Source organism: Hyla sarda, chromosome 11, assembly GCF_029499605.1.
Source record: "Hyla sarda isolate aHylSar1 chromosome 11, aHylSar1.hap1, whole genome shotgun sequence".
Lineage (NCBI taxonomy): Eukaryota > Metazoa > Chordata > Amphibia > Anura > Hylidae > Hyla > Hyla sarda.
In genome coordinates this window covers 46,427,457-46,442,263 of record NC_079199.1, presented here as the reverse complement: position 1 = coordinate 46,442,263, position 14,807 = coordinate 46,427,457, and the positions used below count along the sequence as shown (strand labels likewise).

Genomic DNA, 14,807 nt, shown 5'->3' with positions numbered 1-14,807 from the left:
TTTCCACCGTAGTATTCAGCAGCTAATAAGTACAGGAAGGATTAAGATTTTTTAATAGAAGTAATTTACAAATATGTTTAACTTTCTGCCACCAGTTGATTTAAAAGAAAAAAGGTTTTCACCGGAGTACCCCTTTAATGCACTGGCCCATAAGTTCCCTATAAAGAAGAGAGGGCTCAATATTCGCGAATATGCGCATATGTGCATATATTTTTGCATATGCGCAGAAAAGAAGAAAACGAATATTACGAATATGCAAATTTTGTGAATATATGACGGATATTCGTCCATATATTCGCGAAATATTGCGAATTCGAATATGGCCTATGCCGCTCATCACTATTTGTTATCATTCTGCTTATACCATGGAGCTGGGACAGCTTTACACATGTCTTTATATTTCTACCCAGTGGGATTAAGATGACAGATTATATTAATTCCAGAACATTTTTGTTTTATATAATTGTAAAATATCATGTGCTATGAATATTGTTTTATATTCCACAATATTACTATTAATCATTATGTTAGGAAGAATTAGATGTATAAAATTAACCCCTTAACCCCTTGGGGACCGAGCCCATTTTGACCCTAAGGACCAGAGCATTTTTTGCAATTCTGACCACTATCACTTTAAGCATTAATAACTCTGGGATGCTTGTACTTATGAATTTGATTCAGAGATAGTTTTTTTCGTGACATATTCTACTTTATGTAAGTGGTACATTTTCATCCATACTTACATTATTTCTTGGTGAAAAATTCAAAAATGTCATGAATTTTTTTTTTATTTAGCCTTTTTATAACTTTGAAGCTCTCTGCTTGAAAGGAAAATAGACATTCCAAATAAATTATATATTGATTCACATATACAATATGTCTACTTCATGTTTGCATCATAAAGTTTACATGTTTTTTCTTTTTGAAGACACCAGAGGGCTTCAAAGTATTGCAGCAATTTTCCAATTTTTCAAGTAAACTACAGCTCCTAGCATGACACTGACAGACCATGCATGCTGGGAGTTGTAGTTATGCAACAGCTGAAGGCACACTGGTTGGGATTGGGAAACACTGAGTTAGGTAACAGACTACCAAAGTGTTTCCGCACCACTGTCTGTTTCCTAACTCATTGCTTCTTAACCCATGTGCCTCCAGGTGTTGCAAAACTACAACTCCCAGCATGCATGGTCTGTCAGTGCATGCTGGGAGTAATAGTTTTGCAACAGCAGGAGGCACACAGGTTGAGAAACACTGAGTTAGGAAACAGACATTGTTTCCCAACCAGTGTGCCTCCAGTTGTTGCAAAACTACAACTCCCAGCATGCCCCGACATCCAGGGGCGGGCACGCAGTGGAAATGAACGTTATCCCCCCACCCCCACCCCCACCCCCGCGCCCCTGCGATTCGCCAATTGTCCGCATTGGCCAATCACAGGGGATAGGAGGAGGTGTCACCCCTATCTGGGTCATCAGAGACCCGATCAGCCCAGAATAGCCGCAAATCACCGATCTGAATCTCAGGACACATCCCCCTCCCCCCAGGCATTTGCATGGCATGCCTGCTGAATGATTTCAACAGGCATTCCGTTCCGATCCCCGTCCGGCTAGCGGTGGGGATCGAAATTTCCACGGGCGTACAGGAACGACCTTGGTCCTTAAGTACCAGGACACAAGGGCGTATCCATACGCCAATGGTCCCCAACAGGTTAAGGACCAACACAAGAAAACCTGTACGCCCCTGCAAGACCAGGCCTGTTTTTTCCAAATCGGGGATGTCTGACTTTTTTTTGTCCTTCATGTGCATAGTAAAAGTAAGCCGAAATCATTTGTAGTTTTTTTTTTTACAATGCAAAAAATCATGAAATTTTTACAAAAATAACGATTTTTTTTGCTATTTTAACACTAATAGGTTGTATATATTTATACTTTCTGACCAGTTTATGAAACTTATACTTTCAGATGTCTACTTTATTTTGAAAGCCTTTCTTTTGTTTTTAATTAACATTTTAAATTAATTAGAAGCCTAACAATTTAACTTGAAATTTTGAAAATGTAGAATTTTTTTTTTATGTGCTATGTAAAGTTTGCAGGAGCTCCTTCCCTCTGTCATAACACTTACAGCCAGCAGTCACTTCCGACCGCGGCTGTAAGGGTTAAACTGTTGGAACCGAAGTTTACTTCGGTCTCGGCAGTGCGGCAGGGTCCCGGCTGTGTGTTACAGCAGAGTCCCTGCGGCGATCTCGTGGGTGCACTGGGCAGCACCCACGAGAACCATGGACATGTATACTCGTCCTGGTGCAGCAACGTGCATCCTGCCTGGACGTGTATACACGTCTATGGTCGTTAATGGGTTAAGCGATTTCTGCAATGTAACCCCTTCCCAACCATACTTTTTTGGGCTTCATGATGAGATGCTGAGGTTTTTACTACATTATCATTGTTGGTAGGGGTTTATCACTACATGTATTGTGTCGCAGCACACGATGCCATCCTGTGGGCTAAAGATTGCCTCGGGCATCAATGCTTTCTATATGTTGGGTTCGCTGTTCCATAGTGTAATTTATTATTCTGTTTTGTATTCCTGTGTTATGTTGTGTTAAATTATGTGATGTATCCTTAAGGGAATGCTGCAGAGTGACCAGGTGACCCTGACACCCCAATGGGAGCCCCCCCAACATTAGCCCTTATATAGTGTAGGGGGGGGAGCTGTTCAGTTGTTGTTGTGTGGAGTCTAGGGAGGTGTGGAGAGTGTAAGAGGAGTCTTGGAGTTGAGGAGCTGAGGAACAGAGTAAGGAGACCTGAAGAGTAGAACCTGAAGTTTGCAGCCATGCCAATCTACCCAGAGTACAGGTGAAAGTCATTGCCTGGTGGTGAGCACAGAGTCCTTGGGGAGAAAAATAGTCTCCAGTCAGTCAATTAGCACAAAAAGGGGCATTTATCAAAAGTGAACTTGTTTTTTGTTCACTTAAGATAAAAAAAAGTTGTGGGCAAAGTGGCGTCCGTGCGCCAAATTTATTAAATGGCACTCAGATGTTGATGAATGCTCGCTGAACTGCTCTGTTTAAATGTTGCAGAGCAGTGGCGGGCCATGTAACAATTGGATTAAAAGTCCCACGGACCTTAATACAGTTGTCGCATGGAGATATACTGTATAGTATATGGCAGGGTTGAATTGCCCTGTGATTTCTTCTAAATACAGTCCGTGTGATAAATTAGTTACCACTGCACAAAGTGATTTAAATCAGATCACTTCGTGGTAATAAAAATTTAACTTTCTAAATGAAATGATGCAAGAAAAGTCGCACTTCACCAGCCTGTGACTTTTCCTGCGACAAATTTAGTTGAAAAAAAGCTGTCTAAATTGCTTGATAAATTCCCTTCAAAGTCTCTAAATCAAGCGTGGGCTGCTATAATCACTAGTCTGCACTAAAGTCTGTACTGTCACGGATTTGCTACTTCCTGCTACAGTAAAGTTAGTTATCCGTAACCTTGCATCAATGTCATCCCTGTCCCAGTCCTTGGCTCAGGAGAAGCGATCTCATCCTCAGACCATGTAGGTTAACGGTGCCCAGGTGTCACAAAAAGTTAATCCCACCTTCCTTCCACCCGTGGTGTCACCACACATGTTTATTGTAAATAATATTGAACATTGGATGGGGTAAACAAGCAACAGAAGGGGGCTCCATTTTTAGCTTTGGTATGGCAAGTCTGCTTTGCTGTGCAATGATAATGGGGGACATTTATCAAAGCATTTAGTTATTTTTTGCTTAAAATTGTCGCAAAAAAGCCGCACTTTTTTCAGCGACTTTTTGATTGTGCAGTGTTCTAAGCAAAAAATAAAAATCTTGCTTACCAAAGCAAAAAGTTATTTTTGACTTGCAGTGGTCAGAGATTTATCAAGTGCGAAAGTCGCAAAAAAGTCGCATTACATGAAAAAAAATACAACATTTTCTCCAGCTCAGACATGGAGCAGAAAAAGCCACTACCAAAGCAAAAAAAGAAAAATTGCTTACATGAAAGAAATTTATCAGCAGGCTGAAAGCAGTTGATAAATAAGTCGCACCTAAGCAAAAAAAATTGTAAGAAAAAAATGAACAAAAAAAAGGAATACATAAGCAAACATTGATAAATATCCCCCATAGTTCCCACAAATGGTGAGCCGCTGCCAGGGGTGTCAAGAACCAGGCTGAGCATTCATGTGTACAGGAGGCTGAATGAGTGTCTGACCGACCCCTGTGAAAGTTGTATGGGAATCTTTACACAGAGAGGATAGTTAAATATATATTTTCAGATCAGGTCTCACAGGCACTAAAGAGGTGACCCCTGATCCGAATGCCATGGAGGCAGGAGTTTTGGTGTTATGCGCTTCTGAGTTACTCTTTTGACTGAGATTGGATCTGTCTTTCAGGCGATTTTTTATTATAGTTCTGTTCCACGGAAGGTTTCTGTCCTCCCTGAGCTCGCTTATGACCGGCATTAAAAGTGAGGCCGGTCATAGATCACTTTGGGGCCAAATTTTTGGAGGCCTACGTACCGCTCAGGGACCTCTCTGTAGATGAGTCTCTCATCAGTTTTAAGGGAAGACTTATCTTCCACCAGTATATTCCCTAGAAGCGGGCGCGGTATGGCGTGAAACTCTACAAACTTTGTGAGAGTACCTCCAGGTACACTTACAAGTTTAGAGTATATGAGGGACGGGATTCCCTTATTGAACTCCCAGAATGTCCCCCCACTCTGGGTGTTAGCGGGAAACTCGTTTGGGACTTTGAGCACCCATTGCTGGATAAGGGTTACCATGTGTACGTGGACAACTTTTATACCAGCATCCCTCTGTTCACATCCCTTGCTCCCAGATCCACGTCCACTTGTGGGACTGTGCGGAAGAACAAGAGAGGCCTCCCTTTAAATTTTCTGCAGACACCTATGCCCACGGGTGAGTCCTGTGCCCTTGCCCATGAAAACCTGTTGCTGGTCAGGTATAAGGATAAGAGGGATGTCCTTATGCTGACCACTATTCATGGTAGCAGCAGCTCACCTATCCCTGTGCGAGGTACTACAACAATGGTCCTCAAGCCTGATTGTATTCTGAACTACAATCAGTATATGGAGGGAGTTGATCTCTCTGTTCAAGTCCTCAAGCCATAAATGGCCATGCAGAAAACACGGGTATGGTACAAAAAAGTTGCGGCCTACTTGGTACAGGTTGCCATGTACAACTCTTTTGTAATGTCCCAGTACGATGGCAACACAGGGACATTTCTCCAGTTCCAAGAAGAAATCCTAAGGGTGCTGATTAGAGATGAGCGAACTTACAGTAAATTCGATTTGTCACGAACTTCTCGGCTCAGCGGTCGCTGACTTTTCCTGCATAAATTAGTTCAGCTTTCAGGTGCTCCGGTGGGCTGGAATAGGTGGATACAGTCCTAGGAAAGACTCTCCTAGGACTGTATCCACTTTTTCCAGCCCAGCGGAGCACCTGAAAGCTGAACTAATTTATGCAAGAAAAGTCAGCGAACTCCGAGCCGAGAAGTTCGTGACGAATCAAATTTACTGTAAGTTCGCTCACCTCTAGTGCTGATCTTTGGTGACCAGAAAAGAGCAGGCTAGACTTCCCAAGAAACTGGAGTTATAGGTGCCAGGATTATCCCTGGCCAACACTTTCCAGGTAAAGTCCCCCACACTGGAAAGAAGGGACAATCCCAGAAAAAATGCAGTGTGTGTCACAAGAGGGGAATACAGAAGGACACCACCACTCAATGTGACACTTGCCCTGATCATCCGGACCTCTGCATTAAAAACAGCTTCAGGGAGTATCGCACTTCCGTGCAGTACTAAATTTTCCCTTTTCATTTTAATTTCTCATAATTTGACCCCAATGTACCAAGTCCAGAGTACATTCCAAGTTTTAACCCCATAAACCACTAAATTGCCCAGAAAAATCTTTCATCAAAAAAAAATAAAAAAAATAAAAACCTGATAAGACCTCTGGAGGTATTTTTTTCAAAAAATTGGTCATGGGTCACTGAGTCACTATAATCAGGGACTTTTTTTATGTTACCTGGCAACAGTTTAGGGACGGCCACACACATCACATTCCCAGAATGATGATTCAGAGCATAGGGTTTGGGGTGGGCATATTTTTTTGTTTTGGCTATGCTCTGGGTCATCATTCTGGGAACATAACCTGTTTTATCATTTTACGTCCCACTGTACCCCACTTTAGTAACATAGTGTACCTCATGTAACGCTCCTTGAAGGGGGGCCCCGCTGTTCTGGCTCCATAGGCAGCTATGTAAATGCTCAAGGCCCCTGACTGCGCTCCTGCTCTTCTGAGACCTGGTGTGCACCCGCAGAGCTGTTTACTTCCAGATATGAGGTATGTCCTTAAAGGGGTACTACCGTGGAAAACTTTTTTTTTTTAGATCAACTGCCAGAAAGTTAAACAGATTTGTAAATCAATATACAAAAACAAAGATAAGCATGCACTCACCGCCGGTAAGCTGCTACGGGCTCCGAGTCCGGGATCACCATGGCATAGACGTAGATGGTAAGGGGCGCTCAGAGGCTACGTCGGCTGTTTCGGACGTAGGAACGTCCTTCTTCCGGCCTGTGATTTGTAAATCACTTCTATTAAAAAATCTTAATCCTTCAGGGGCTGTATACTAAAGAGAAATCCAAAAAGAAATGCATTTCCTGTGATGTCCTGACCACAGTGCTCTCTGCTGACCTCTGCTTTCCATTTTTAGGAACTGTCCAGAGAAGCATATGTTTTCTCCAGGACAGCAGAGGTCAGCAGAGAACACTGTGGTCAGAACATCACAGGAAATGCATTTCTTTTTTGGATTTCTCTTTAGTATACAGCCCCTAAAAAGTACTGGAAGGATTAAGATTGTTTAATAGGAGTGATTTACAAATCTGTTTAACTTTCTGGCACCAGTTGATTTAAAAAAAAAGTTTTCCACGATAGTACCCCTTTAATTCAAAGAAATGTATTTACAAATTTACGGTGACATTTTCTCCTGTTACCACTTGTGAAAATGAAAAATTTGAGGTAACCCCAGCATTTTAGTGTAAAAATCTAATTTTTCCTTTTTCACATCCCACTTTAATGAACATTTATCAAACACCTGTGGGGTGTTAAGGCTCAATGTACTGCTTGGTACGTTCCTTATGTACCCCATATGTGACCCTAAACTGTTGCCTTGAAATACGACAGGGCTCCAAAGTGAGAGCGCCATGCCCATTTGAGGCCTAAATTAGGGACTTGCATAGGGGTGGACATAGGGGTATTCTACGCCAGTGATTCCCAAACAGGGTGCCTCCAGCTGTTGTAAAACTCCCAGCATGCCTGGACAGTCAGTGGCTGTCTGGTAATACTGGGAGTACTTGTTTTGCAACAGCTGGAGGCTCCGTTTTGGAAACAGTGGTGTACCATACGTTTTTCATTTTTATTGGGGAGGGGGGCTGTGTAGGGGTATGTGTATATGTAGTGTTTTTTACTTTTTATTTTATTTTGTGTAGTGTAGTGTTTTTAGGGAACAGTCACATGGGCGGGGGTTCACAGTAGTTTCTCGCTGGTAGTTTGAGCTGCGGCAGAAAATTTGCCACAGCTCAAACTTGCAGCCGGATACTTACTGTAAACCTCCGCCCATGTGAGTGTACCCTGTACGTTCACATTGAGGGGGGGGGAACATCCAACTGTTGCAAAACTACAACTCCCAGCATGAGCTGACAGACTGTACATGCTGAGAGTTTTAGTTTTGCAACAGCTGTAGGCACACTGGTTATGTATCACTGAGTTTGTGACCTAACTCAGTGTTTCACAAACAATGTGCCTCCATCTGTTGCAAAACTACAACTCCCAGCATGTACGGTGCATGCTGGGAGTTGTAGTTTGCAACAGCTGGAGGCACACCGGTCGTAAAACACTGAGTTAGGTAAAAAAAAAAACTCTGAGTTTCACAACCAGTGTGCCTTCAGCTGTTGCAAAACTACAACTCTCAGCAGTCACCGACTAGCCAACGGGCATGCTGGGAGTTGTAGTTATGCAACCAGCAGATGCACCACTACAACTCCCAGCATGCACTTTAGCTGTTTGTGCAAGCTGGGAGTTGTAGTTATACAACAGCTGAAGTTACACTTTTCCATAGAAAAAATGTACCTCCAGCTGTTGCAAAACTATAAGTCCCAGCATGCCCATTGGGAATGCTGGGAGTTGTGGTGGTCTGCCTCCTGCTGTTGCATAACTACAGCTCCCAGCATGCCCTTTTTTCATGCTGGGAGCTGTTGCTAAGCAACAGCAGGAGGCTGTCACTCACCTCCAACTGCTGCTCCACGCCGCCGCACACAGGTCAGTCCCTCGCCGCTGCCACTCCTGGGGCCCAGATCCCAACAGGGACGCCGGGGATCGGGGTCCCCAGCTGCTGGGGTCAACTTCCCGCACCCACTCACGTCCTCCGGAAGAGGGTTGGAGCGGGTTGCGGGAGTGACACCCGCAGCAGGTGCCCTGATTGGTCGGCTGGTAAACCGGCCGACGAATCAGGGCGATCGTGAGGTGGCACTAGTGCCACCTCACCCCTGCTGGCTATGGCTGTTCGGGGCCGTCAGAGACCCCTCTGGGCGATATGCCGCGATGCCTGCTGAACGATTTCAGCAGGCATCCAGCTCCGGTCCCCAACCGGCTAGCGGTGGGGACCGGAATTCCCACGTGCGTATCCATACGCCCTGCGTCCTGAAGAGGTTAAGGGGTCCTACATGCTCTGTCCTTGTTTTTTTTGCATTTATATATCTAAAAAAATATTTAGGATTAGTTTTGCTTTCTTTGGCCACCTGTCTCTCATTTTGAATTTTTGCTGTTTTTATTACATTTTTACAGATTTTATTAAGCTCTTTGTACTGTTTTAATGTTATAGCTGACCCATCAGATTTGAATTTTTTGAAGGCTATTTTTTTGTTGTTTATTGCTCTTTTAACATAATTTGTCAGCCATGTAGGATTTAGTTTTAATCGTTTATATTTGTTCCCCTTTGGTATATATTTAGCTGTATAGTTATTTAGAGTTGATTTAAAGATGTCCCATTTATCTTCTGTATCAGTATTTGAGAAAACCTCCCCCAGTCTATGTCCTGTAGTGCAGCTCTCAGCCCAGGGAAATTTGCCTTTTTAAAGTTATATGTTTTTGCCTTCCCCGTCTGTCTTTGTTTTCTACATTTTAAGTCAAAAGTAACTATATTGTGGTCGCTATTACCAAGGTTTTCCCTCACAGTTACATTACCAACCAGCTCTGCGTTGTTGGAAATGATCAGATCCAACAAGGCATCACTTCTTGTTGGGTCCTCCACAAACTGGCCCATAAAATTATCCTGCAATAAATTTAGGAATTGTCGCCCCTTTGTAGTTTTAGCCAACCCCGGACCCCAATCTATATCTGGATAGTTAAAATCTCCCATTATTACCACTGTACCTGCCCGGGCGGCCCTCTCTATTTGTTTATGCAGCCGACCTATCTCTTCAGTGATATTAGGGGGTCTGTAGATTACACCAAGTATTGTTTTTTCAGTATTTCCCTCCTTTTGTAATTCTACCCACAGTGATTCCACCTCCTCAGAATCATCACACACTATGGCATCGTTCACACTGGCTTTCATACAACTTCTTACATACAGACAGACTCCACCACCTTTTCTGTTCATTCTGTCTTTCCAAAACAATGTAAACCCCTGCAGATTGACAGCCCAGTCATGCGAGGAGTCCTGCCATGTCTCAGTGACCCCAACTATATCAATATGTTCCTCCAGTATCAAGGCCTCAAGCTCCCCAATTTTATTTGCTAGACTTCTGGCATGTGTGAACATACACTTTACATTTCCATACTTTATGTTATTGGGGTTAATGGGATTCAAGGGTGTAAGTTTTATTTTCCTATGAAGCCTATTCCTATTAACTATTCTAACCCCTCCCTCCGCACCACCCCCAGGTACATTTATAATTCCCACCTCTCTATCTACACTATCTTCCCCCCCTATGCTGTAGGTTCCCTCCCCCAAGTCCCATCTTCTCCCCAAGCACAGCTGCACCCTCCCCATTGAGGTGCAGCCCATCCCTACGGTAGAGCAGGTAACCGACAGCGAAGTGAGCCCAGTTCTCCATGAACTCTCCATGAAAGTAATACCGAACAAAAGAGATTAGCATCTTTAATGCTTCATAATAAAGAGGAAATAATGGATACAACATATAAATGATGATAAATCATCTGTATTAAGGCTATAGTCCAAATACTGGCCATAGTAGTAAAACCACAGCCTATTGTCCTTGTAAGAAGTCCAGTATAATAAATTCATGGTCTTTGTAGTGACTCCATAGCTGACATAGTGATTATTTAGCATGTGTAGTCCATAGCCTGTCTAGTTAGTCTATTACAAAAACCTCAATACATATCAGAATATGTGGCCTCTGTGGTGGCTCTTGATATAACCTGGCTCTGGCGGCCAGTAGCAGGTCGTACTGGTGAGTGATAACCTGAAAATCCTTGGAAGTCCAAAGAAGAGAAACTGTTCTGTTTATCAGGATCTGGTTCCTCCTCTTCATCAACTCCATATGGTGTAAGATCATAAAAGTGGAATTGCTTCATAGGTTCTCCTATTATTCCAATACTGTGTAGAAACAGAGAAGAGTGTTACATGAATAGCTGCTCTCTTGTCTCTTCTTGTTTTAGATATTTGGCCTATACGCAAACCACTCCTTGTATATTATTTTACATCCAAAGGAAACATTGGGTGGAGAGTTTTAGACATGAGTTTTAGACATGAGTTTTAGACATGCTGAATTTTAAAATGACTTTGTTCTCATGTGTGATATGCAGCCACCAAAGCGGTCTAGCAGCTTACTTCTCCCCCCCCATCCCCCCTCCCCCCCCTCCCTCCCCCATGGAGAACTAATGCATGCCCTGCTGATACAACATAAGTGTTGGCCAAACCTGTCCCCTGGCCATGCAATGTATATTGGGGCTTCTTGGTTGCAACAGATATCAGGGGTGGATTGGGCTTGTTGGATTTTAACTGCATTATCTGCACTTTCCATTGGGGGCACATACACAGCATATGGATGATCAGGAGAGTGAGCTGTTGGCCGAACAGAACGTTCTGCAGGAGAGAAACTTCCATTACAAACCACTCACCAATATCCTGCCTGTATCCCTGCTTGCTATGATTCTGCACCAATAAAAAAGCTATACCTTGCAAAATATTTCTGCCTCGGGCTTCTTATCTTCATCTCACCAAGACAACAGCAGCGCCCTTTGAAAGGGATTTTTCTTCCTCGCTACTGCATATCTTTCCAGGACTGGCTAGTCCTGTCCTGTACCCTGGGCTTAGCAGCTGCATTGGGTGGACTATCATCTATACCACTAACCCCATTGTGGGTCTACATGCGAGTTTTTTGCTCGCTCAAGGTGAGCATCCATTACCTACTCTTCGACTAACCCCCCACCACCTGTCATCAACGGTATCACACTAGGCGCCTTCCCGTCGGTCTTTTCTTTTTTTGCTCTTTACAGAAACCACTCACCAGGTTGGGATATTGTAATCCAGAAGCTCTTCCATATCCAGGTATTCAGTACCTTTCGGGTGAAGTTCATGTTGGTGGAATAGGTACTGAGATCGTTCCTTTGGAGTTGGAATTAGAGAACTGAGCACAGGGGAGCAATGGGTGATGATCTTCTTTATGGGGGACCTTTTGTTGTTAGCTTTCCTGTTCCAAAAGACAATTCTGTTATGAGTTCAATATGAGATTAAATGCAAAAATCTATAACCATAAGAATAATTCTACAATACGATCTGGTATAATATTTTGGTACACTTGGTTCTCATTAAGTCTACTGCAATTCCTACAGTAGTATTCTCCAACCTGTGGCTCTCCAACTGTTGCCAAACTACAACTTCCAGCATGCCTGGACAGCCAACAGGTCTTGCAAACATTGCTGAATGCCAAAGCTACAGTGAGATGTGCCAAATGCATTAAAGGGGTTCTCCGGTGGAAAACCTTTTTTTTTCTTCTTTTTTTTTCTTTTTTTAATCAACTGATTAAATTACTACTATTAAAAAATCTTACTTATCAGCTGCTGCATACTACAGAGGACATTGAGTTATTTTCTGCCTGACCACAGTGCTCTCTGCTGACACCTCTGTCCATGTCAGGAACTGTCCAGAGTAGGAGCAAATCCCCATAGCAAACCTCTCCTGCTCTGGACATTTCCTGACATGGACAGAGGTGTCAGCAGAGAGCGCTGTGGTCAGACAGAAGAGTGCTCGGAGCAGGAACTAATGGAGGAGATTACAGGAGATGCCCACCACAGACCGGGACAAGATAAGTATCGTTGTCATGTGTGTCACCTGCACTACCTGTCGGTACTGACAGGTTAGTGCATGTGACACTGGTGACAGATTCCCTTTTAAGATCTGTCCAGATGCCTTCAGGCTTAAATCTTTACCAGCGATGATAGAGAGTAGATTTTTAGTTATTATCTATGCAGGTTTCTGGCATAAAGCATAGTAAATCTACAGAGTGGTGGTCACACCCCCTCCACTAGGCCCTATCCACTTTTTTGGTGAATGCATAATAAGAACAACATAAAGTAAATTGTAAATTACAGAGAAATGCATTTCACTCTATTTATTAATGTTTTTCCCTGTGGCCTCCCTGTATTTTTTCACCATTAATCTTCTGAAAAGCGGGAGTGGTTTTCAATCTGTTCACAATACGAGGGATTTAGGACATTGTTCTCCCTGTTTTTGGCTTCGTTTCAGGCTTTGATTATTAACTTTTAATAGAGAGTTTAAATGGGCACTGTCATGAAATCTAAAAATTGATATGTTGTAGTACTTACGTACAACAACATATCTCTAATATACTTTAATTAAAAAAAGTGATTTTAAACAAGTTTAAAATCACTTTTAAATTCGTCCACTAGGGGTCGCCCTCCCAGTGGCTGAATGCATTCTGCAGTGACGTCACTACTGGATTTCGACTCATTTCAGCCTGGCAATGAGTCGAAATCCAGTCACTGCGGTGCTCGCTCCCGCCTGTCAATCAAACAGGTGAGAGCGAGTACGCTGATAGCTGGGGCTGCACGCATTGTGCCACTATTGGGTTCAGTGCATGTTAAGATTAATACCCATAACACAGAAGGGAGTAAAAATTGCTTAAAAAAAAATTAATAATAAAAAAAAAATATATATATATATATATATATATATATATATATATATATATATATAAAGAAAATAAAAGTGTGCCTTATAGTAATCTCTATAGGACGGTTTCAACCACCTCATTAAGACCTTTTGGTGAGACTGTGGAGAGTTTAAACATCCAGAAGATTTCTTTCTTCTTTAGAGATTCCCTAAAGAAGAAAGAAATCTTCTGGATGTTTAAACTCTCCACAGTCTCACTGAGAAAAATGGAATCACTGTCTCAGGAAGACTGTCTAGCAAAAACAAAGAAACAAGAATCGGATACAAGCACACCCCGTTTCAACTTTATTACCACATACAATTGTGCCCATAATAAAATTAAAACCCTTCTGCAGAAACACTGGTGAAGTATTCATCATCAAACACCACTTGAACTGCAGATCATCATTCGTGGTCCAAGTCATAGTGTTGCTGCGGCCTACAGTATGTAGGACGCACCACTCAAGAACTCCACCTTTGACTGAATAACCATAGGCTAAATATTAAAAGAGGTTATTTACTACACAGCTTATCCCGACATTGTAAAGAAAAACATCCAGAAACCAAGGACCCCATCTCCATCTACCCAATAGATCAAATCAACGAGTACATTCCAAATAGGTTGGAAGAACTAACCAAACATGAAATGTACTGGATCTATCGACTGGAAACATTATCACTGAGTGGAGTTAATGAGTCCACAGAACTCATCCATTAATCAAATCTTTAAGGAACTAACCTTTGGACCACTCCAGCCTCTGTCATTTATCAATGGATCACTCCACCCTTGCCAATTCTCATTTCACCAGTTACCTGTACACTCGAATACCAAAAATACTATAGATGCATGACACTAATCTCTCTGTCAAAGATAGATCCTCATATACCTTATATATAATTTCCATATAAATATATATATATATATATATATATATAATTTCCATTCATATTCATACCAAATAAATCATATTCACATTTTTTTCATATTCATCTTAATTAAATAAATAAACAATTATAATTATTGTTCTATAATTAGTTTTATATTATCAATATGAACATCTGTCCTAAAAAAAATATTATAAGAATAACCTCCAGGTCAGTGCAACTTTGAGATACAAACATAGGCTAGAAACAATTCAAAACAAAACTCCATTTATTCACTACACATGCGCATATAATAAGAGGCTTTTATTGTTGTTATTCCATCCAGGCAATTCAAGTATGTGATATTTTAAATATAACAAAATAAATACCGTATATACTCGAGTATAAGCCGACCCGAATATAAGCCGAGGCCCCTAATTTCACCCCAAAAACCCAGGAAAAGTTATTGACTCAACTATAAGCCTAGGGTGGGAAATACATCATCCCCCCCATGCCATCATCCCCCCCCCTGTCATCATCCAGATCCCCATCATTAACACCCCCATCATCATCACCCTGTCATCATCCTCCTGTGATCATCCCACCCCCCCTCCCCTTCATCATCACCGCCTGTCCAGTGGTCTTCAACTTGCGAACCTCCAGATGTTGCAAAACTACAACTCTGGGAGTTGTAGTTTTGAAAAATCTGGAGGTC

General features: G+C 42.3%; 1 protein-coding gene and 1 long non-coding RNA gene across 2 annotated transcripts in view; one reads left to right on the top strand and one right to left on the bottom strand.

The window, feature by feature from the left end:
- Window positions 1-14,807, top strand: part of LOC130294849 (uncharacterized) — a 252,918-nt gene that overhangs the window by 201,612 nt on the left and 36,499 nt on the right. The window lies entirely within an intron of this gene.
- Window positions 10,182-14,807, bottom strand: part of PPP1R36 (protein phosphatase 1 regulatory subunit 36) — a 62,655-nt gene continuing 58,029 nt past the window's right edge. Inside the window, exons 9-10 of the mRNA XM_056544936.1 lie at window positions 11,565-11,747; window positions 10,182-10,651 (exon numbers count right to left, since the gene is read on the bottom strand). Coding sequence (XP_056400911.1) covers window positions 10,426-10,651; window positions 11,565-11,747 — 409 coding nt within the window. The 3' untranslated portion in view covers window positions 10,182-10,425. The remainder of the gene's footprint in view (window positions 10,652-11,564; window positions 11,748-14,807) is intronic.